The sequence below is a fragment of the Artibeus jamaicensis genome, unplaced genomic scaffold, assembly GCF_021234435.1.
Source record: "Artibeus jamaicensis isolate MK-2021 breed Jamaican fruit bat unplaced genomic scaffold, CSHL_Jam_final scaffold_612, whole genome shotgun sequence".
Lineage (NCBI taxonomy): Eukaryota > Metazoa > Chordata > Mammalia > Chiroptera > Phyllostomidae > Artibeus > Artibeus jamaicensis.
In genome coordinates, this window is record NW_026522049.1 from 10,210,034 (window position 1) to 10,230,966 (window position 20,933).

Consider the following 20,933-nt stretch of genomic DNA (forward strand, 5'->3'; position numbering starts at 1 on the left):
AATCAAATGAGACTGAGGTTCCGGGTCGCCCTATCTGGGACCAGCGAGCCCTTGAACAAGAAGTGCAGGGAAGGCACACACTCTGCGGCCTTTGGGGCACAGGAACTAACACACACCACACGCGCCAGCTGTCCTGTGGTTGCAGCAGGCAGCCCCCGGGGCCTCGCACTCACCTGTCCCCCGAGAGTGGCTGAAGTCGCCCTTCACCACGCGGCAGGTCTTGCCATCCCCACTGCAGACGCCGCACCGGTCCTCTTTGGCCGCTGATCCGATGATGCCGTCACAGCCAATTTTCTACATGACCAGAGAGCCGGGTTATTGTGTGTTTACGACTCAGAGGGGCTTTGAATGAGGGTGTCCTGCAGGGCCCGCTTCTCCAGGAGACCCAGCAGGCCTGGTGCCGGGGGCCCATGACACTTTCAGAGGCCCAAGAAAATATGTAACTGTTTTAAAACCAGAACAGAAAAAACTGAGTAGAATCCAGCTTGTATTAATATTATGTTTGTCATTATATCCACATAATTGTCAAATCTATTTTTAAAAGATTTTATTCATATATTTTTAGAGGAAGGGGAAGGGGAGGAGAGAAAAACATTATCCTGTGCTTGCCTCTTGTGCACCCCCTACTGGGGACCTGGCCTGCAACCCAGGCTTATACCCTGACTGGGAGTTGAACCAGCAGCCCTTTGCTTTACAAGCCTGTGCTCAATCCACTGAGCCACACCAGCCAGGGCTGGTCAAATATATTCTTTGGTATTTATTATAGAGAAAGGGGAGCCCAGGAAGGCTAAAGTGCCCCTAGAAGTCACACTGAGGCCAGACACCCCGGCCCCTTCTAGAGGTACCAGAGGCGGATGTCACTGGTAGGGAACAGCCCCTCCCACACACTACCCAGAGTGGCCACAATCTCACACAGTTCCATAATCTGTGTTCAGGAAAGGCATACAAATGATGACCTTGTATCCAGCTGGGCCCTGGGCAAAGCTGGGGGTAGGAGACTCTGGTTTGCACTGGGGGTCCTGCGTCTCTCTCCTCTGTGCCTTAGCCTGGAAGTAACTGCACCCCCACTCCCTGGCCAATGGTGCAGTTTAGTTCCCTCATATTTGAATGGGGTTTTCTCATATAGATTTTGATGGTCTTTTTTTTTTTTTTCCTGGCTGGGAAGGAAAGCAGTGCTTTCTTCAACTTAACAGCTGTCTTCCAGTGACTGCCTCATTCTCCCTGTCCCATTGGAGGGTCGCCCCTGACTACTTCTTTTAAATTGGACTTCGGCCTGCAGGTCGGCGGCAAAGCCCTCCTCTCGGCATTTCCTGGGCTCATGGTTGGCTCCGCCAATGCCCGCAGCCTTTGCCTTGCCCGTCTTGACTTCGCCCTGGTACTGTTCAAGCACATGTAACAGATCCAGAATGGGTGCCTGGAAAATAACATTTCCGAGTTCCCCTGCATCTCAAAATCACTTTATTTTGCTTGCATGCTTGGTTGATGCTTTGGCTGTGGAATTCTATAATTCTGCAGAATTCTGTAATTATCTCAATTTTCCGCCAGGGTGAGTTTTGCTGTTTGTTTTTCTTGGTCTTTCTCATTCCCGCTTCTGGTTTTCTTCAAATAGCGGATCATCTCTGGCTGACCACTCACGTGGGGGCAGGAGCCGCACAGAGAGGTCAAACGGAGGGGCTAGATTGGAGCATGGAGGTGTCGCGTGGTGGGCTTCTGTTTAGGACGGGCGGGTGGGAAGCGGGAGTCAACCCCCAAGCCAGGAAGGCTGAGTGCCATGCTAAAGCAACGAGGTCAGACACCTGCTCTGACTGTCCCGTTTGTCATGCCACCTGAGACAGGAGCCCCCTGGTATTCTCCCTGAAGGTGACACAGCCCATCAAGCTGCAAGTGCAGAGACAATCATGGTCACCCACGTCGTACGAGCCCCCGACTTGTCTCCTTACGTTCAGCCGAGTCCTCGCCCCTGCCCCGCGGCCTCCATCCCCGAATCCCGGACTCCCCCAAGCACGCTGCTTTCTTTTGGGTTGCAGTTCCCCACTGGTTCCGGTGCTGGCTCTGCTGCTCGGCTCCTTGCACAGAACTCCCGCCCACGCCCGTCACCCAGAAAGGGGGGGTGCAAGGCCGACTGCTGCTTCTTTACCGCGTGTCTCTGCTCCGCGTCTGGGGATGGAAGCGGCATGAATGCCCGGCTCAGTCTGCTGGCTCCATCCAGAAGGTGGTGTGGAAGGTCACTTAGATTAAAGGGTGAAGGCAATGACGTCAGACTCTGAAGCCTGCTAGGAATACGGCTCCAGCACCAACAGTCACGCGCTTCAGTGATGTCAGCAGCAGCGTGACAGTGTGCAGAAAAACTGCCACCACCCAGGAGGGCATTGTTGAAACACAGACCCCACCAAGCATTAAACCACTCGGTCCACATGCTGCGAGCTTGTTCTCCTTTTGTTACACGGGGGACACTGAGGCCAGAGCCTCTTAGAATTCTCCTAAATCCCCCCAGCAATTATTCTACTGGCCTAATCAACCACTGCACACACAAGGGGAGGCCAAGAAATTCTGGACAATGGAAACAGTCAGCTGGAATGGGCTTCAGATGCCAAAGGACTTCTTCAGCCGTGAGCGCAGGGGGCCCCGCCTCCCACACCTCCACTCATTTTTGCCTCTCAGGCTGTGACCAAAAGCTCCCCTCTGAGCCAGCTCCTGGGAGAACGCAGATGATCAGATGCACTCCCTCCACCGAAGCAGGTCACAGACCCCGAAGGTGTTTCATTTCGGTTCCGTATCCATCAAGCACAGGGTACGCACACCCATTAAGGTCCCGGGGAGGTGCAGTCCTCACTGGACTGAGTTGGCGGCTTGGGCCTTAGAGGGAAGCCAAGTGTGTCTGGCTCCAGGTGCGTCCAGGCCTGGCCCCGGGTCTGATGGGCCCACGGCAGGTCAGTAGCTCGGAGGCGGGTTGGACCGGAGAGGCGTATTAACTGGATGTCTCTGCTATGGAGGCCAATGGTAGGGATCATTAACGAGAGGGCTCCTGATTTACAGGGACCTGCTGAAAAAGAGACAATGTTTATGTTCCCCTCCCCCTGCCACCCCCCGCTCTCACTTTTATGAGTGCTGTTAAGTTTCATTTCAGCATGTTAAGTAATTTGTGACTCACTGGAATGAAACTGAACTCGGGCCTCATAAAAGCAGATACAACGGTGTTTCCGTTCTGTGTGGCGGTGTGAGTCCGTCTGCCCTGTGGAGCCTCTGTGCCCTGCACTCCCGACCCGCCTGTCGCCGTGTTCCCAAAATTTCCCAGAACGCCTTCTGCGATCCCGGAACAGCAAAGTTCATGGCTGAAGGAACCACAGGGAAAGCTAGTAAGTAAACCAAGGAAATAGTTCCGCTGGTGCGGCAGAACATAAAATGTGGACAATTTCTACTTTTTACCCAATTACATTATATCAACAGGTACAGATCCTCTGCTCATAAATCCAAGACTTTTAAATTTTTTACTTGCACTATTCTTCTCTTTAACTGATTTTTTTCTTTACATTTTATTTATTTTTAGACAGGGGAAGAGAAAGAGAGGGAAAGAAACATCAATGTGTGGTTGCCTATTGTGCGCCCCCCACTGGGGACCTGGCCCGAAACCCAGGCATGTGCTCTGACTGGGAATCAAACCAGCGACCTTTTGATTTGCAGGCTGACCCTCAGTCCACTGAGCCACACCAGCCAGGGCTAACTGGTTCTTCTTGTCTTACTCACTCACAATCACCACAGAACACCCTATAATAAATACAGCATTTGAACTTAATTTCCTATTGTCTTATTAGAGTATGCTTACCTTTATTATAAAAATTCATTAACTACAACTTTCCTGATTTGGTTTTTTGCGGGGAACTGATGTAACAGTGAAGCTAAGGTTGACTTTATCGTTTTTCTCTGCAGAATGAATACTGTTAGGAAAATTACACAAGGCAATTTTAACTTCCTTCAGGAAGTGAGTTGTTTCTCAATGTTTTAATCTCATGAGGTGCCTGCAGGTAGGAGATGCCACCATTTACCAGGATGGTGGTCCTCTTGCTGGGACTGGTGGGCTGCCAGGGGGTGTCCTGGGGGTGCCTGCAGGCAGTGGAGACGTTGCTTTTGAGAACTGGCAGGTGGGGGTCTTCCCATCAGCAGGATGGCTCCAAGCTCCACCTGCTGCAGAGCACCGTGAAAGGCGCCCTTGTCCCCTCTGGGCTCCAGCGCCCCTGCCCCGAGGGGCCGTTCTTGGCCGGCACCACACTCAGTGCAGGGGTCGGCAGGTGCAATGACCATAGCGATGGAGGCATTTGGGACAGAATGGCGGGTTCAGGTGTTGTGACACCTGGGCAGGCATGTGTCCCCAGGCCATTCCCGTCACACCCCAGTGCGGGACAGGCTCCGGAGTGATGGTGCCCTAGAACTACAGACTTAAGGCCATTAAAAGGCCTCCAGTGGCATCTCATCCTCATTGTACGGCCACAGGACTGCAGTGTCACCTTCGTGGCACAGGGAGACACCCACCCGAAAAGGCCACGAAGACGGCCAGGTCACAGAAGGGGCCCACTGGTCACTCAGTGCTGGAATCACGCCCAGCCACTCAGCACGGCCCCGCTGACTGGAAAACGTCAGGATTCTTAGAAATGCCTCTGAGTTGTCAAGGACGCTGCAGATGCTGGCAGGGGCTGGAGGTGGCCAGCGGGCATGGCTCTGGAGGGAACGTGGTCCCCAGAGGGCTGTGCACCACTGAGCTGCAGGATGGCCCGTGCAGGCATGTGATCGAAGAACAAATCAAATCCTGTGCTCGGCTTGCAAGCAGTCTGTGGAGGGCCGTCCGCAATTCCTCGTTTCAGGAATGAACAGTAAGACGACTGCCCACGTGAGGGGGCAGCCACCAGGGCCCAGCCCGTCACCCAGTCACCGCCTCCTTCCCTGGGTGGGCACCCTGGACATTGCCGAGCTTCCTGGAAAACCCCGGGTGGGGGCGAGTCTGGACGCTGCAGGGAAAACCATCCAGGAGGTCTGCAGTGGTCGGCCGCGGGGATCATCCTAGAAGTTGCCTCTGGACCCTTGTCTTCTGTCTGTCTCCCTGTCACTCAGTTTCCAAAATCTGGCCACCTATGCCCTCGGCCAGGCTGGGGGACACGGATGGGATGAAGCAGATCTGTTGCCTTCGGGGGCCAGGGGGCTCCAGGCTTGGGGACAGGATCGTGGCCCAGTTGAGGGGAGACAACAGCTTCCCCACCCCGGGCCCCTGGCATTTACGACTGTCAGGAGTTTCAGTGTTGCACTGAACCTGGGCAGCAGAGAGGGATGTCGAGTCCAGGAGGAGCTGGGAGCCTGAGGCGCCTGTCCCCACAAGGCTCCCACACGGCCACTTCTCTTTTCCCCGCTGAAATCCGAGGACCCCTCTGTGGCCCCTGGTGAGCGGGCTCCTTGCAGTCTCACACAGGCCAACGGGGGCCACACAAGGGAAAGCGAACACCGGAGGACAGACCTGGCTCTCCCTTCCCTGCCATGTGGACGTCAATCCTGACACCCCCCTGCGTGGGGGTCCGCTGTGTCCTCCTGCTCTGGGTGGCTCACCTACTGAGGACACAGCTGAGGGAGCTGGGCCACAAGGGCCGTGACAGCATGTATCTGAGGTTGGGGGAGCCTTCTGGGCTCTCAGCTGACCGGCCAGGGTGGCACCGAGTCATCAGGAGACAGGGCACGAGTGGCCCTGTCCAGGTGGAGTCACCTGAGCCACGCCCCTCTAGGTGCTGGACACCAGCAGCCTACTGACTCCCCCTGCCCCCTCCCCATCCCAGCTGTCAAAGGGCACCTGTGCCGATGGACAAACAGAGGAGCAGGGTCACCTCTGTTCCATCAGGCCGGCAGGACCCAGGGACAGGTGGGCCCCCAGCCCAGGACCACTGAATACAGGTGCGGGGTGTGCATCCAATCTCCCCTCCCTGCCTCCCTTTCTGTCCTCTTAAGAGACATTTATCATCAGTCTGTTGAGCCACAGACACTCAACATCCGGATGGGGGCGACTACCCCCCAAGTAGGGGGGGCAGTGCCCAAACGCCAGGCATGTTCACCTCCCTGGGTACCATTTGCGAAGGAATCTGCTGAGTCCTGCGTCTCTTGGAAAAGAGCAGTGTTTGCCCCAAAATGCACATTCACGTGTATCTTCCAAACCCACCTCAGCATTCGGTGCACTCTGCCCTTCGTCATGACGTCTGAAGTTATTTCAGCATTTTCGAACATTTAAACACTAGACAGCTACTCTGGCAGCCACCGCAACTTTGGGCGGGCCTGCCCATGAGCCTGCAGTAGGGGGTCCCAGTCTCCCAAGGCCCCCACCCCACACTGAGCCCCTCAGAGGGGAGGGAGCCTCCTCCTCCAAGCCCCCCCAAGGATACGAAGAAAACACATCACCTGGCACCTGCCATGCACGCAGAGGTCGGTCTCGTAGGGCCCGCAGGGCGTGCCATCGAGGACCCTGTCGGCCACCAGCAGCGGGGCCTCCTTCCCCAGGGGTGAGCAGTATAGTTCACACGGCTTATCTGGGGGGAACAAGGGGGTGGGCGCTGACGTGAGAAGGGCTGTGTGGGCCACGCAGGACACGGGAGGGTGTTTTGCACAGGAACCTCCAGAGAGAGTAACACCAACACCCGTGTACCGCCTCTGCCAGGCCTTAGTGTCCACCACCAGGCCCCGCAGTGGGTCCTCCCGGTGGGGCGGTGGTGGAGAAAGCCTTCTGGGGCTGACGGGGCCTCAGCGGGGGGCCTGGGCATCCCAGATGATGACCCCTCACTAGAGCGGCGCAGCCACCTCACCCAGCATCCGGGCCACTGTGAGCGAGTGACGTTCACTGAACGCCCTGTGCTCGGCAGCTCTCCACGGCTCGTCTCCCATGGAGCCCTGATCGGCGCACTCGGGGGAACATTTCTTCTTCGAGAATGAGAGAGAAATGACTGAAGGTGACAAGGAAGGGTCCTTTTGGCCAAAGCGGGTTGAAAACCGCAGATTTCAATAACCTTTAAACCCAAGTGTGGCCTCAGTCCTGGGGGGCGACTGAATTTTGGGGGGGACTCACTGAACAGCAGGAATAATGCTGGGGAGGACGGTGATGACAGGACCGTAAATAACAACTGTCACCACCTCGTGCCAGGCAGCAGGCTAAGTGGTGTCTCTGCATTTCCGGTGAGTGCAGTCATTGTTGTTCGGTTTCACAGGTGGGCACCCAAGTCCCTGACGGGCGGGGCCAGTACCCCACCCTGCCACTCCACCCCAATTCTGTTCCCATCATCCCTGTCTCCTCTCTGAATGGAGAACTCTGGGGGCCAAAAACACCAAGGGGCAAAACGGTGCTGCTGAACACAAATCGCAGGTGTCATGGACTTCACGGCTTCTGAGTGTACGCTCTGATTGAAGCCAAAATGGGATGTCGGGAGGAAAAGGAAAGGCTGTTTGGAGCTAATTTAGAAAGAGCAGACTCGGAAAAGATGAGGTCGCTTATCTGTGCAAGCATGAGAATTGGGGGCTCCCCACATCTGAGGGCCCCACCTCAGCAGAGGGATGGAGGGCATGGCTTCAGGCAGCAAGGTACACTCCACTCAACCTGCACTCGACCCTCCCACCTGCAGACACTGTCCTCCGAGGTTCGGGCAGTCTGGGGACACCCAGGTTCCAGAACTGAGTCCAGAGGTGGCACATGTTCCCCTTGGCCAGAACCCCCTCCGTGTGACCCTCTCCTTTTCTCAGCACTGCACTCAGAATTCAGGGCACCCCCTCACCGCTATCTCTGGGAAGGAATAGCACTATCTTCCAGGAGGACTCAGGATAACCTTCATAAAGGAAGGGGCTCAGAGCCCCTCCACATTCTCTGAGTATGTCCCTCCAGGATGACTAGCATTGCTGGCAACTGATCTCCTGAAGGCCCTGGTAAAGAACACACCACCCCGGGGCTCAGCTTCTCAAGGTGTCAGTAATCTCATGGAAGGAGGTCAAATCCTGTAAGTGATACAACACGCTCTCCAAGGAAAGAAGTCTGCAGTGCTCCTCTTGCCCAGAGGAAGCCGAGGCTGGGCTCCCTGGGGTGGGTCCCTGCTTCTCACTGCCCCACCTGCTGTCAGGGCTGATGCTCGAATGGGGAAGCCACAGACTCGGAAGGGGAGACAGGCTCCAAAGCCACATGCTCAGTCTGCTTGGCAGACGCTTTGAGGATTTCCCCTGGTAAGGAGGATACTGGTGGTCCCTTAGCATGCTCACCATTCTCCCTCTTGCAGCAGTTAAAAAGTCTTATTAAGAGAGGGGCACCATTTACTTTTGAGGCCATCCCAAGTGCTTACCAAGCCCCACCTGGCCTTGCCTGGCCTCGTGTGGGGGGCACATGCTGAAGAAGCTGCTCAGTCCCAACAGCCAGCAATTACAGCAGTGCTCACCTACTATACTTGCCAACAGAGCCCCAATCAGGACATCAGGTCTCAGCTGATTGGACCAACAGTGGCCACCTGACCACAGCTGGACCAATCAGAGTCCCCTTCTTCATCATGATTTTTATAGTCAGGTCTCAGTTGATTGGACCAGGGCTGGCCACCTGACCATATCTACACCAGAGTCTCTCTCCTGAAAAATCAGCACTGAAATTCTGAAAAAGAGGCTGTGTCTCCTCATTGTTGGTGGATCCTAAAGAGGTGGAGACAACCTTGTCCACACTTCAGGAATCACCCAAGCTCTGAAAATGGCAAGTGTTTTCTTCCACTTGTGGCAAACACATTTGCTGGCAAAACCAGCCTTGGCTGACATGTGGCTGTCAGTCATGTCCAGTGTCCCGCTTGGAGACTGTGGTTCACGGGTGTCGTGGTAGAGGTGTCCATGCATCTGACTGTGGGGTCCTTCCTGGGACCCCACTGAGAGTATTAACATACAGTTGCTGGGCTGTTGTTCCTCACTGAACACATAAAATGCTCTGTCTGAACTCTGTACCACGGCTGGACCAAAGGACTCGGAGAAGGGCCGAGGCCTTGGCAAGAAAGGTGCTGCGAGCCGTGCATCAGCCCACGTGCAGGCCAAGCTGTGAGAGCGCCATTCTGCAGCGAGGGCAGGGAGCAATGACTCACCCTTGTGGGACAGGTGGAGAGCAGCTCCTGACACCATCAAGGGGCCCTGGCCTCGGACCCCCGCCCCAGCCCCTGGGACCAGTGAGACGCCCTGTATCTTCACGACAACTTCCCTCTTTTTAGTTCAGCAACTCCAGCCAGCTTGGCTGAGTGGGAATCAGAGAGTGCTTGCCATCCTTCCCTCCCTGCCCCCGGGGAGGTTTTGACCCGGAGCAGGTTCAGCGCGCTGGGGAGAAGGAGCTGGGAATGCACTCCCACGTCCAGACGTGGCCTTTGCCAAGCCCGCCGCCACTTCAGTGGGCACGTGGCCTGCAGGCCTGGCCAGGGAGGCCTGAACCCAGGCAGGTTTCCACTTAAATGAGATTCCACGGGGAGAGCAGAAATGGGGTGGGTTTGGCAAGGGGCCATCCCAACGGGTTTCTGTCTGAAGGCTTTTCCATGTAGAAATATTTTCTAAGGAGAGTCTTTGTCTTCTGTTGGGGGTGGTATGGATTTGTGGTCCTGAGGCCTCCCTTGGAAAATCTACCTCTGCAAGAATTTCCTTTTTTTCAATAAGAGGAAAAAAAAAAAACATTGCTTCTCCTTTCTTGGACTGTGCGTCACCGCCAGCGAATTCCGCAGTGATAGCAATGCTGTGAGGAGGGCAGTCGTGAAGGGCTGCAGGAGGGACTGCAGCCCAACCTCAGGGTCACTCCCTTCGAGGTGGCCACGTGGGAGCCGGGCCTTTTATAAAGAGAGTTGGAGAGGAGAGCTTGCGATGGTCCTCTCTCCCTGCCCTCTGAATTGGCCACTTATTCTTCAGTCTTTATCCTTGGGAAGTGCTCCTTTTCAAAGCGCTGGCTTCTGTTGATATTTGAGAAGGAAATGAAACCGGATATGCGAGAAGTCCTAACAATTCCACACTAGAAGGGCATGTGTCCCCTCACAAAGCCTTGAACTTGGGGTTCTCTCCTTCAAAGGCAAAATGCTTACTGCGTGTTGGCTGTCCTCAAATACAAGTTGCCTTTTCAGATCAAAGGCAGCGGCACTCTGGCTATCCTTACTTCTGGCCTTGTGAGAAAAAATAAAAACTAGAAAGCGAGTGGGTTGGGTGAACACATTCTTAATGCAATAAGCTTCCCCAAATAGCTCCGCTGTGAGGCCTCACACGAGGGGCTGAGCAGACATCCGTCCCAGCCCCTGTGACGATAAGGGAGCTGAGGAGGTCAGCCATCCAGCAGTGGTTAGAAGCAAAACAGAAGTTTAATCTGGACTTGGAGAAATCGGTGGAAAAACAGACATTGGAGTGGGATTTCTGCGTTGAAGACATGAGGCAGGAGGACTGAAAACTGCAGCAAGAGATGAAGGAAAGAACAACAAACCTCTGCAAACACCGCTGAGTGGAAATGGAAATGGGGTGCGTCTGTCTCAGCCCTGACCTCCCCTTGCTCCCGAGGAGGGGAGAGGACCCGGGAGAGGACCACAGTGTCTTTCTCAGTCAGCCCGGCAGGGCTGACGGCGTGGAAACACCGCGGCTGCCGCCGGTGCTATTCTACTCGGGCTCCAAGTGGGCCCGAGCCTTCTGGGAGGGCAGCAGGGAGAAGCTTGGCCCCCAGCCTCACCTGCTCCTCTCTGCCTCGTCTGCAGGGAAAGCCAAGGTCACAAAGGCTACGCTTTTGAAGTCTGCTGGGCAGGGGACAATGCAGTGACCACCACACAGCTCCCGAAGGTGGTGGTCATCCTTAAAAAAAGAAAAATGTCCGAGGAGCTCCCCTCACCCCCGATGCTTTAAAAAGAGCCCACGGCTGAGTGGGTTGGTATCCTCTGCCAGGACTGAGAACATCCCATGCCACTTTGCAAGGTAGCTCGAAGCGGACGGGTCAGGTGGCTGGGATCACAGCTGCAGGCCCGAGGCCATTGTTCCCTGCATGGTCTGGGCCCGTGTCCCTGCACAGCTATGCACATTGGAGCTCGTGACAGCCGACTGCATGATGTCCATTTCAGGGGACCTCCCAATCTCCAGGAAGGAACTTAACAACGTAGTACAGGAACTTCATTTCCGCGCAGAAGACTTTAGACGCTGCGCAAAAATCGAGCCCCGCTGCCTCAGTCCTCATGGAGGCCCCCTCACTCAGCATCGTGAGGTCGTGCTTTCTGTAGGCCCTGAGTCCTGGGAGCCAGGTAATGGCTGGTTATTTTCAGAGTCAGCTCCTCCAGATCTGGGGTCAGCTCCCTTCTCTGCTTCCTGTCAGCTCCCGGAGCCCAGACCTGTCCTGGACCCTGCAACCTCTGTCTTCTGCTCGGCGCACTTCTGCATATGAAATGAGGTGACGTGGGCAGAGCTAACCTGTCCCTGGCAGGTGTGGGCTCGGTAAAGAGGACCCGATACTCATCGTCAGAGCAAGGTCTGGTTTCCTGAGGAGGAACAGGGTTTTAAGTGTAAAAAGCCCTGACCTAGATCCTGTGGGGTCCTTACCGAAGCTAAACCAGACATTACGAACCCTACCGACTGGGTGGACCACCGAGAATGTCCTCAGCCACAGGCAAGGCTTGCAGCAGCCCACTGGTCAGAGCCCCTGGCCCTGGGCAAACGCTCTTCGAAAGAAAATGTGGCCCAGGCTCATTATCATCTACACCAGCTGCAAAGTGTCCTCAGAACTTTCCCCCAAACACTTCAGTCCAAGAGGGAGACATGACCCAGAATGAACCAGGAAAAGAAAGGCAAGAAAGCAGCGGCCCTGGAAAGGGAAGCGGCAGACTCACAAACCCACGGTCCCGCCCTGCAGAGCCGCCTTCTCCTCCTCGAAGTTGGCCCAGGGCCCCTCGGCACATGGCAGCGAGCGGCGGGCTGCCAGCACCCCCGCCCTGCTGCAAGCGGGGGTGCCGGAGGAATCTGGGCCGCCGCCTGCCTCCCAGCTGCTTTTGGGAAATCTCGCCGAGCCGGGTCATCCAAGTTCAATCCCACTGCCCAGGAAACGGGTCCAAGGCCGGACTCGGGCAGGCGGGCAGGGGGGACGGGAGCGTCCTGTTGGGTGGACTGTGGGGTGAGCGGTGCCCTCTGGGTTTTACGAGGAAGTGTCTACGTTTCTGGGAAAGGATGGAGGAAAAGGACGCGCCATGTTCCCTTACCATCGACCACCACCGCGGTCAGCAGGCCCTTCTTCTTGCTGCTCAGCCGGTCGTGCGTCTGGCACTGCTGGTCCCGGAAGCTGGGCAGGCCCTTCGGGCAGGGCAGGTTCTCGCAGACGGCGTGCTCCACGCTGGCGCCCAGGCAGTGTGCGCCCCCAGGCCCGGGGCTGGAGGGAAGGGAAGGGGGCGAGTTAACGGGGCGGAGCAGGGGAAACAGCCGGGTGTTCAGTTTTTGCCTCCTTGCCAGGAAGGGGAGGGGCTGGGCCAGGTTTCCAGAGCACCCCCCGCTGCTCTTACACTTCACGATAGAGCCGCCCCAGCCCCCATGCGGACGGCGAAAACGCGAGCCGGCAGGAAAACGCATCCAAAGGCTGTAAATCAAGGTCAAGTGGAAATGCAATATGGTGAGTATCAGTTCAGCAGGGTCCACAAACAGTGTCTTTCATTTGAACTTCAAACTTGGCCATCTCTAAGGAGAAAACCCCCAGGGAAATTTTTGGTGCGTGTGGTTTTTGTTTGCTTTGGTCTTCTGTAAGATGAAGACCTTTAAAAATGGCTCCGAGGTACACTCCTGCGGTAGTGAAGTTTCAGGATGTGTAAATAAGAAGCTCTCGTCTACTCTATAACGAGAAGAATCAGAATGATTCATTCACTCGTTTGTGGGTTTTGGGGAGAGGCCAGTCAGATCTCTGCTCTGAAACCTTTACCTGGGCACGTGTGAGACCACACATGGTCAGTGAGGTGGCCTTGGGTCCTGGACACTCTGCTGAGACTGGGGGCCTGACGTGTCCTGGAGACTCAGCTGTGCTCTCTGGCCAAGCCCATGTGTGAGGGGCATTACTGAGGGGCAGGACTGGGCCTGGCCTGTGCCCAGCTCTCCCATGAGGCCCCGGGTGTCCTGGAAGGGCTGTAACAGGGGCGACCTCCACGGTTCCCGTCATCGCCATGACACCGAGACCAACACGGAGGGGTAAGGTAGCTTCCCGTGCACACTTCTGATTGAAGTTCAGCACACGGGTGAGAAGAGCACAAATCACAAATCACTGCTCTGCTCCAACTTTCCAGGAACTGCTCCCACCTGCCGGCAGGATGACGTTCTTGACACATTAACCGCTTTGAGCTTGGCTGACCCGAACACAGCGAGGGGGCCAAGGAGCGCCAGCCCCCCGCGCAGTCAGAAGCCCATGTATCATTCAAGTGGGCCCTCCGCACCTGCCGCCTCCTGACCGTGCACCGAAAAGGCGTGGGTGGTCTCGTCCACGGCCACGCTGCTCCAGGACACAGAGGGCCAACCACTGCTGAAAACACACCCCCTTGAGGCTGAAACCACGCTGTGTGAGGCCATGTCATTCCAGGGCCAACTGTTTCTCCTCCCTCAGCATGTCTTGCTATCAGCAAAGCCACCCTGCGGTGGCCGCCTTAAAGGACAGGAAAGGACCGCAGGGCAGGCAACAGGGATCTTCTCCTCCAGAGGCCTGGGCGGGGCGGTGCCCCCAGGTCAAAACCTCATCCCGAAGTGCGGTTCGGTCACCAGAGGATGTGGGTGACAAGCTGTGAGGACAGGGGCACGGACACATAAACAGTGACCGTGAGCTCACCTGCCCACAGGGCTTTCATTCTGCCTGCTCTTTGTAACCAGGACCTCGCGTCTGCACAAAGAACCAGAAGGGGGTGTCCGACCACACCCTTGGGAGGAGCTCCGTGGGAAGAGGTGGGTGTGGGAAGTGACTCCTGAGCACTCCCAACGCCACGGGAGCAGACGGAAGGGGGCAGCTGCCCAGCGACTCCCCAGGCTGGCCCACGGACACTGCCCATGGACACCGTGCCCGCAGGGTGTGACGGGTGTCCCTAGGTACTTCTCCAGTGTCAACCCCCAACTTCTCTCCGTGCCCTCCTCAAAGGACTTCCGAAACACGAACAAAGTCAAAGCTGAGACACGAAACCCAACGACGGGAACGGGCAACCGTCGAGAGGCCACCACGTACGGATGTTTCTCTCCCTCTCTTCCTTCCTCCCTTCCCCTCTCTGTGGAAAGAAATAAAATCTTTACAAAAAACCAAAAAACTAAGGCAAAGTTAAGGCAGAGGGGCTCTGATGAGAAACGAGGAGAGAAAGTCGAGTTCTTCCCCGAGACCCTGCCAGGGTGGGTCCCCCGAGACAGGGGCGGACCTGAGCGGGGGAGCGGGGAGGCGGCAAAGCCTGGCAGAGACGTACAGGTCACAGGGCAGCAGATCTCAGGGGAGAGGGCTGTGTGGAACGGACGAGGGAGGAAGAGAGAGACGCCAGCCGGGCGGCACGTTTTACTTCTTTGCTCTGCTCTGTTCAGAGGGGAAAGTCGAAACCGTGGTTCAGGTCGGCTCACCCTCTGGGGACCCGGGGAGCTCAGCGGAGGGCCATGGTTCTGCCTCCTGCCCTTGAACCAGGAGCTCCGAGGAGGGGGCAGGGCACAGTCTCAGGGTTTCAGGAGTGGCACGGGGCTGCTAACGCCCTTTCAGGACAGCCAGTGTCCTGGTTTTAAGGCCTCCTCTGAGAGGTATCCAAGTAACTTAGGTTCCAGTGCAGAAGACATCCAGGCGAACATGGGGTCCCTGGCTTGTGGGAAGCCCATACATGGGGATTTCACTGTGGGAGCAGAAGCAATTACAGGCATGTAACTTCCCACCCCCCCGTCCTCCCACCAGGGCTTAGGAAGCAGGCTGTTCATGGGTGATGCCACCCGGTGACCCCGAGGCAGGCCTGGCTTGTCACACGCATGTGCATCTGAGCCTTTCTGACCCTCCCCCCAGCCCACCCCCGAACAGGACGGGGAACCAGCATCCGAATTAGAGATGACCTCTCCGCCCTGCAGCCCTTGGGTGGAAGCTCCCACCAGCAGCAACATGAATTACGGCAGGAAAGCACGAGCCGAGCAAGCTGGATTCAAACCCCGGATGGTCCCCAAGGCCTGGATGTCAGCTGGCGAGAAGAGTAAATTCCAATAGCTGTAAAGACCAAGACGAGAGAGAAAAAAAGGGGTGGGAGCGCGGCGGGGGGACTCTCTTGCCAGTATTTTTGGACAGTGAATAAACCAGCTGCAGCAGACGGGAGAGGGGCCAGGACTGAGGTGAAGGGGGAGGGGCGCGGGCTGGTGGGAGCGTGCCCAGCCCGAGATGTACACAGCAGGGAGATTTGGACATCCTTGGGAAATCTCAAGGCAGCGAGCCTGGTGATTTAAGGACTGAGCCGGGGAGAGAATGTTGTTTGGTCAGAGCTTGGCTCCGGGGGCCTCGATCAGCTGTGTTTTGTAACAATCACCCTGTCAGGTCGTTCTGCAAAAGCAGCCGCCTAAACTTCCTACCCCGTCTCAAGAGGGCACTCAGCACCCCAGCCGTGGGCTACGGTTTCGCTGGCTCAGGGCGGGCACCAGCCAAGTGACCCTCATGTGCAGGGGGGCCCAGACTCCGCTCCCTGGCTGTTCACAGCATTTGGGCTTCAGTGAAGCAAGACGGTACAAGGCCTATCTGACCCACCGTCTTGGCAGAATAACATACGAACCTTATTGTGTCAGAGGAACACAATACTAGGTGTGTGGTCTGGGGCACTGGGAATGCTTATTCTCAGCAAGCGTGCCTGCAGGCAGTACAGTGGCCCACACGTATTATGTAAAAGTGGTTCTGCAGGACGCACAGAGGGTAGGATGGAGCCCCAACAGGTATGGCCTGCGTGGGGCTCCAAAGCCAGGGCAGGGGGGACAAAGTGAAAAGCAGTGAACTAACCCAGAAGGGTAATTACAAACTGTCCACTATAGCACACACACGACATGACAGGGCGCCAAGAAGGGGTGCAAAGCAAATAGCCCACCTGAGGCAGGGTGGTCGGGGAAGGAGGAGCGTCCAAGGAGAGGACGTTCCCTGGAGACCCGATGTGGGTCCAAGGTGAGCTGGGGGAGGGGAAGGAGGCGGAGCACGACCCTGAGATCAGAAAGGAAGCTTTAAGGCTGCAGTGGGTGGAATGGTGGCCCTTCCACCCAAAGATAAGCCCGCCTAGAACCCACCACTGGGCCCCTAAATTGAAAAAAAGAGTCTTGGTTGATATAAATAAGGAACTCTTAATTGTAAGGTGCGATGGTCCTGAATCGGGGCAGGCCCCAGGTCCAGTGAAGAGAAGAGAAGACAGGCAGAGGTGGAAGCAGAGACTGGAGTGCTGTGTCTACATAGCACAGACACCAAAGATGCCAGAGGCCACTGGAAGCTGGGGGGTGGGGGGGACACATGAAACAGATTCTCCTTCCGAGTTTCGAGAAGAAATCAATCCTGGGGACACTCTGACTTCAGACCTCCGGTTTCCAGAACTACGAGAGGTCAACCGCTGTTCTAAGACACCGCGTTGTGGTAACTTACGATGGCAGCCGTGGGAGACGCACACAGAGGCCACGGTCAAGAGCGTGGATTTTATTCTAAGTCCCGTGGGAGATGACAGACAGGGCAGGAGCAGGAGGAGAAAGAATGGGATTTATGCCCAAGAGGACCACCCCGGCTTCCTGTGGAGAACTGGTCTGGGGGCGGAGGAGGGAAGGGAGGGTGCTGTGGGTCTCACAGGACAATGCACCCACTGCTCCGCCTCACCTGGCACGGGATGGTGTCTGTGCCACGCCAAAGAAGACCAGCCCTCAGCTGGGGCACGCTAGCTGTGATCGAAGACACAGAGTGCCGGTGACAGACACAACCTTTGCAAATGATGCTCTGCGCTCAGCAAAGCCTTTTCACCCCAATCAGCCTCCTCTGAGCCCCGCCAGGGGGCAGGGCTGGTGGCCTCCTCCCCATTCCTACCTAGATGCTGACAGAGAGAGGGGGCGTGTTCAACACAGACCACACCCCTCTATGTAACCCCATAAACTAGTTACCAGGAACGACAGGTAAGAGCAGTCACATGCCACAAGGAGAGGTGCTGGGACTTGAAGCCTCGTCTGTTCTCTGTTCAAAGCCTGGCTCTTCTCACTATACTGTGCCAGGTCCCTCTCATGGGCACAACTGAGGCCCAGAAGGGGCTTCCTTGAGGAAACGTGACCGCTAACAACCAACCGTGCCTGGCCTCCGTCTCAGCACCACGATTCCAAATCCAAAGAGAGCTTCCTTCCCAAAACTCCGACACAGAGTAATGTAAAAACCAAAGCCACTCTCTATCATTTTCTCACCCTCTTAGTTACCTAGGGTATCTTATCATTACCCACTGGTGATGGTTAATTTGAGGTCAGCTGGGCTGGCTGCCAGGTGCCGAGATTAAACATTATTTCTGGGTGTGTCTGGGAGGATGTAGCTGGACGAGATTAGCATGTGAACGGGGGACGGAGTAAAGCAGACAGTCCTTCCCAGTGCTGTGGATACCATCCAGTGCGCCCACGGCTAATTGAAACAAAAGGCAGAGGAATTTGTCCCCCACCCTCCTTGGACTGGGACATCTCTTCTCCACCCCTGGTCCTCAGGCTCAGACTGAAGGAGACCAGCCAGCGGCAGGCCAAGGGACTTCTTGGCCTGGGTAATCACGGGAGCTAATTCCTCCTAATAAACACCCCCCCCCTCTCTCTCTGTCTTCTATTGGTTCTGTTTCTCTGGAGAATCCTAGTACACCATCAACACTTTTAATTAGGACATCATTCCTAAATGATTAAACGCCTATGTGTCAGGCACTCTGCTGGGTGTCAGAGGAAAAAGTTTTAGTAAGACAAAACACAAGATACCTATTCTGATAGCACTACCAGGAAAAAGAAAAAAAAAAGTGTTCCCTGCACTGCCTGAATGGTGAGCATAAATTTCTCTTTAATCCGGACGTTCTCCACGTTGGCCCATGGAATGGTCTGGAGAGATTTAAAAATTCCAACTCCTGGGCCCCGCTCTAGAGCTTGTGATTTATCAGCTCTGGGATGCAGCCAGGGCATCAGGACCTTTTAAACACAAGAGAGATTTGCTAATTATTCATCAACATGACTTAATTGTGGGTAAAAAGCATTTCTGTTTAGTCAAAATTTATAACTTGCGCATTTACAAAATTGATGGGATGCGGCTGAGGGCACAGGAGACATAAAACAGGCCATTTAAAGAAGTATTTAAAAATGGGAAATTTCAGGAGAAGAAAAGAAAAGCCTGTGCAATAAAGGAATTGTCACTGACCAACCCTGAACTTTTCTGAAACCAAAGTGTAAAGGCGAGCAAGAGGGCCGCGGGATGGCTCCAGTCGATCAAAGGGAGCCTAAAAACCTATTTTCGGTCAAACGGTTGTAAGAGGACAGCTTAAAACTACGTGGATGCACAAAACAGCTGACCCCACAGATGCCTGGTGACTCATCGACAGTCAGCCTGCTCCCAGCTCAGCTAACAGCCAATTTGAAGGTTGGCCCCTTTCTCCTGAAAGTCCACAGGCTTCCCTGGAATGACCCCCGACTAAGGAAGTCCGCGAAGCCGGCCAGGAGGGTCTGTCGTCCAGCTGTCTCTGGAAACCTTTCTCCGAGGCTCAGGCGAAGAAGCAAGAGCCACCTCATCACAGCACTTATGGCACCACGTCGGCCAGACGCGACCCCCCTGCACCCGGACCTCTGGGTGCATTTTGTTTGCACCCTCGCCTTGGGTGAAGAACCCTGCATAAGGCAGAGAGAGCTGCCGGTCCGAGAGTCCGGTCCAGATGCCCCGAGAGGCTGTTGGGGGACACTTACGGGGGGTTGTCGCATTTCCGCTGCCGGAAGCGGGCTCCGGTCCCGCAGGTGCGGCTGCACATGCTCCACGCGCCCCAGGGGCTCCAGTCTCCATCCACGTGCTCCGGGATGGGCGTCTTGCTCACGCACTCCCCGGCTCGGCACCACTGAAACACGAAACACAGGGAATCCTTCCGCGCGAGAAGTCGGCGGGCCACCCCCAGATCGCTCCGCGCACCTCGCGGGAACGGAGCCTGTTCTGGGGTGCGCATGCGCGCCAATTCGGGGGCTTTCCTTCCTCACCGACCTGACACCCCCATCCCTCCGGGGTTTCGGGTTTGCCCTCGACTTCTATGTGCATGTGCTCTGCCGGGGTGTCCCACATTCCCTAAGGATCAATCCTCAGGCTCACCAGAAAACCTGAGCTTCTGCAAACGCGGCTGAACAGGAGGGCCTCTCACCCTGAGGGCGGCGTGTTCCCCGGCTCTGAACGCCAGAGTCAGGGGATTCAATGGTGCCCAACCACAGCAACCGCTTCCATCCCTGCCATACGACCAAGGAGAATGGCGGGCCCTGGACACCTGTCTTCTCTAAGCCTCATCCAAGTCTCCTGGTGAAGGAAGATCAGCCCGCAGGCTCGCTCTCTGAACCTCCAGCTGGAACGGGATAACTGTTCTCCTAGAATCTGGTTTACGACGGCCGACGACCCTATCTTTCCATTTGTGGTCTATGGATGTAAAATTTTTCACCTAAATCCACTTCAGTGACAAAAGGAGTGGAGGTAACAAAGATAGTAACTAAATGATTCTTGCATCTTATCAGAAGATAAAGAAATAATGCAAGAGGTCCTCTGCCCAGAGCGGGCTCCATGGGTATCTCTTCAGGGGCTCCTGTGAACAGTGCAGATGACCTGTAGGGAGACTGGGAGCTACCGGTGGGGGAGCAGTGGGGGGGCGGGGGTTACCTTGTCCGCCCCGCACTCGGTCCCGTCCAGGGGAGGGTCCAGCTTGGTCTTGCAGGAGGCGTCCCCTTCCACCAGGCACCACAGTCCGGCACACATCAGATGCTGCTGACAAGGGAAGGAGCCTGACTGCTGAGAACACCGCATGCAGGTCACAGCTGGGGCCACAAGGGGGCGTGGTAACTGGCTTGGGCTTGGGCTTGGAAACAGAAGGGGAAGACTGCACCCACAACCCAGGCACGCACCTGGACTGGGAATCGAACCCACGACCTTTCGGTTTAGGAGACGACCCTCCAACCAACTGAGCCACAGCTACCGGGGCTCACCTAGAGAATTTCTTAGCATGCATGTACACACAATCAAAAAAATTCTACTAAAGCAAAAATAGGCATTTAGAAGCACAGCCTCCTGTTGGTATTAGGAGGAAACTTGGATGTGGACACAGTGCTCAGAATGAGCCCACTTATGAAAATGACTGAAGCAGACGGAGCTGGCGTTCTCTCCATAGGCCTCAGTGTCCCTGGCAGGACTCCAGTCAGACAGCGGGCTGCTTCCAGAGTCGTCCTGCTGGAGGCCACCCTGGCCATGGCGCAGCCCTGGACCACGAGGGTCGGGAGTTGGAGTGGGGTGGCTCTGAGGCAAGCCCCACATGTGTCCCAGAGAGTCCCGCTGGGGTAACCCCATGGTCCACGTGGTCACCTGCCCATCTGTGCACCTCTTCTGCCTCTCCTCTCCCCTCCACTTCCCTGCCCCGCTCACAGTGCTTTCTGGGGTCATCTCCCAGATAAACTACTTGCACCCAAATCCTCGCCTCTTGGTCTGGAAATTGAGACCAGGTGTCCTCAAGGTGCTTTTAAAGACACAGTGTTTCCACAATGCCAAATCCAATCCATGGAGATAAAGCCTGGACAGGAGTGGGAAACGCCACCCTCCTGGTCATGGCTGGGGGACCTGGGGGTGCCCTTTGGGTAGGGTGTCCAGAGAGTCACAGTGGGGCTCGACAAGGGCATGCTACGCTCAGATCTGAGGCCTGCTGTTCCAAGTCACCTCAAACCTCTGCATGGAAGGTATGCGCTGTCCCCTCCGC

At 56.0% G+C, this 20,933-nt stretch overlaps 1 protein-coding gene across 2 annotated transcripts in view; it reads right to left on the reverse strand.

Moving 5' to 3' along the window:
• ADAMTS17 (ADAM metallopeptidase with thrombospondin type 1 motif 17) overlaps positions 1-20,933 on the reverse strand; it is a 182,388-nt gene that overhangs the window by 46,929 nt on the left and 114,526 nt on the right. Inside the window, exons 11-15 of one of the 2 annotated variants that reach the window (XM_037145925.2) lie at positions 19,850-19,951; positions 18,907-19,052; positions 12,222-12,388; positions 6,427-6,554; positions 174-294 (exon numbers count right to left, since the gene is read on the reverse strand). In XM_037145925.2, coding sequence (XP_037001820.2) covers positions 174-294; positions 6,427-6,554; positions 12,222-12,388; positions 18,907-19,052; positions 19,850-19,951 — 664 coding nt within the window. Of the gene's footprint in view, positions 1-173; positions 295-6,426; positions 6,555-12,221; positions 12,389-18,906; positions 19,053-19,849; positions 19,955-20,933 lie in introns of both variants that reach the window. The other variant, XM_053659015.1, reaches the window with a different exon arrangement.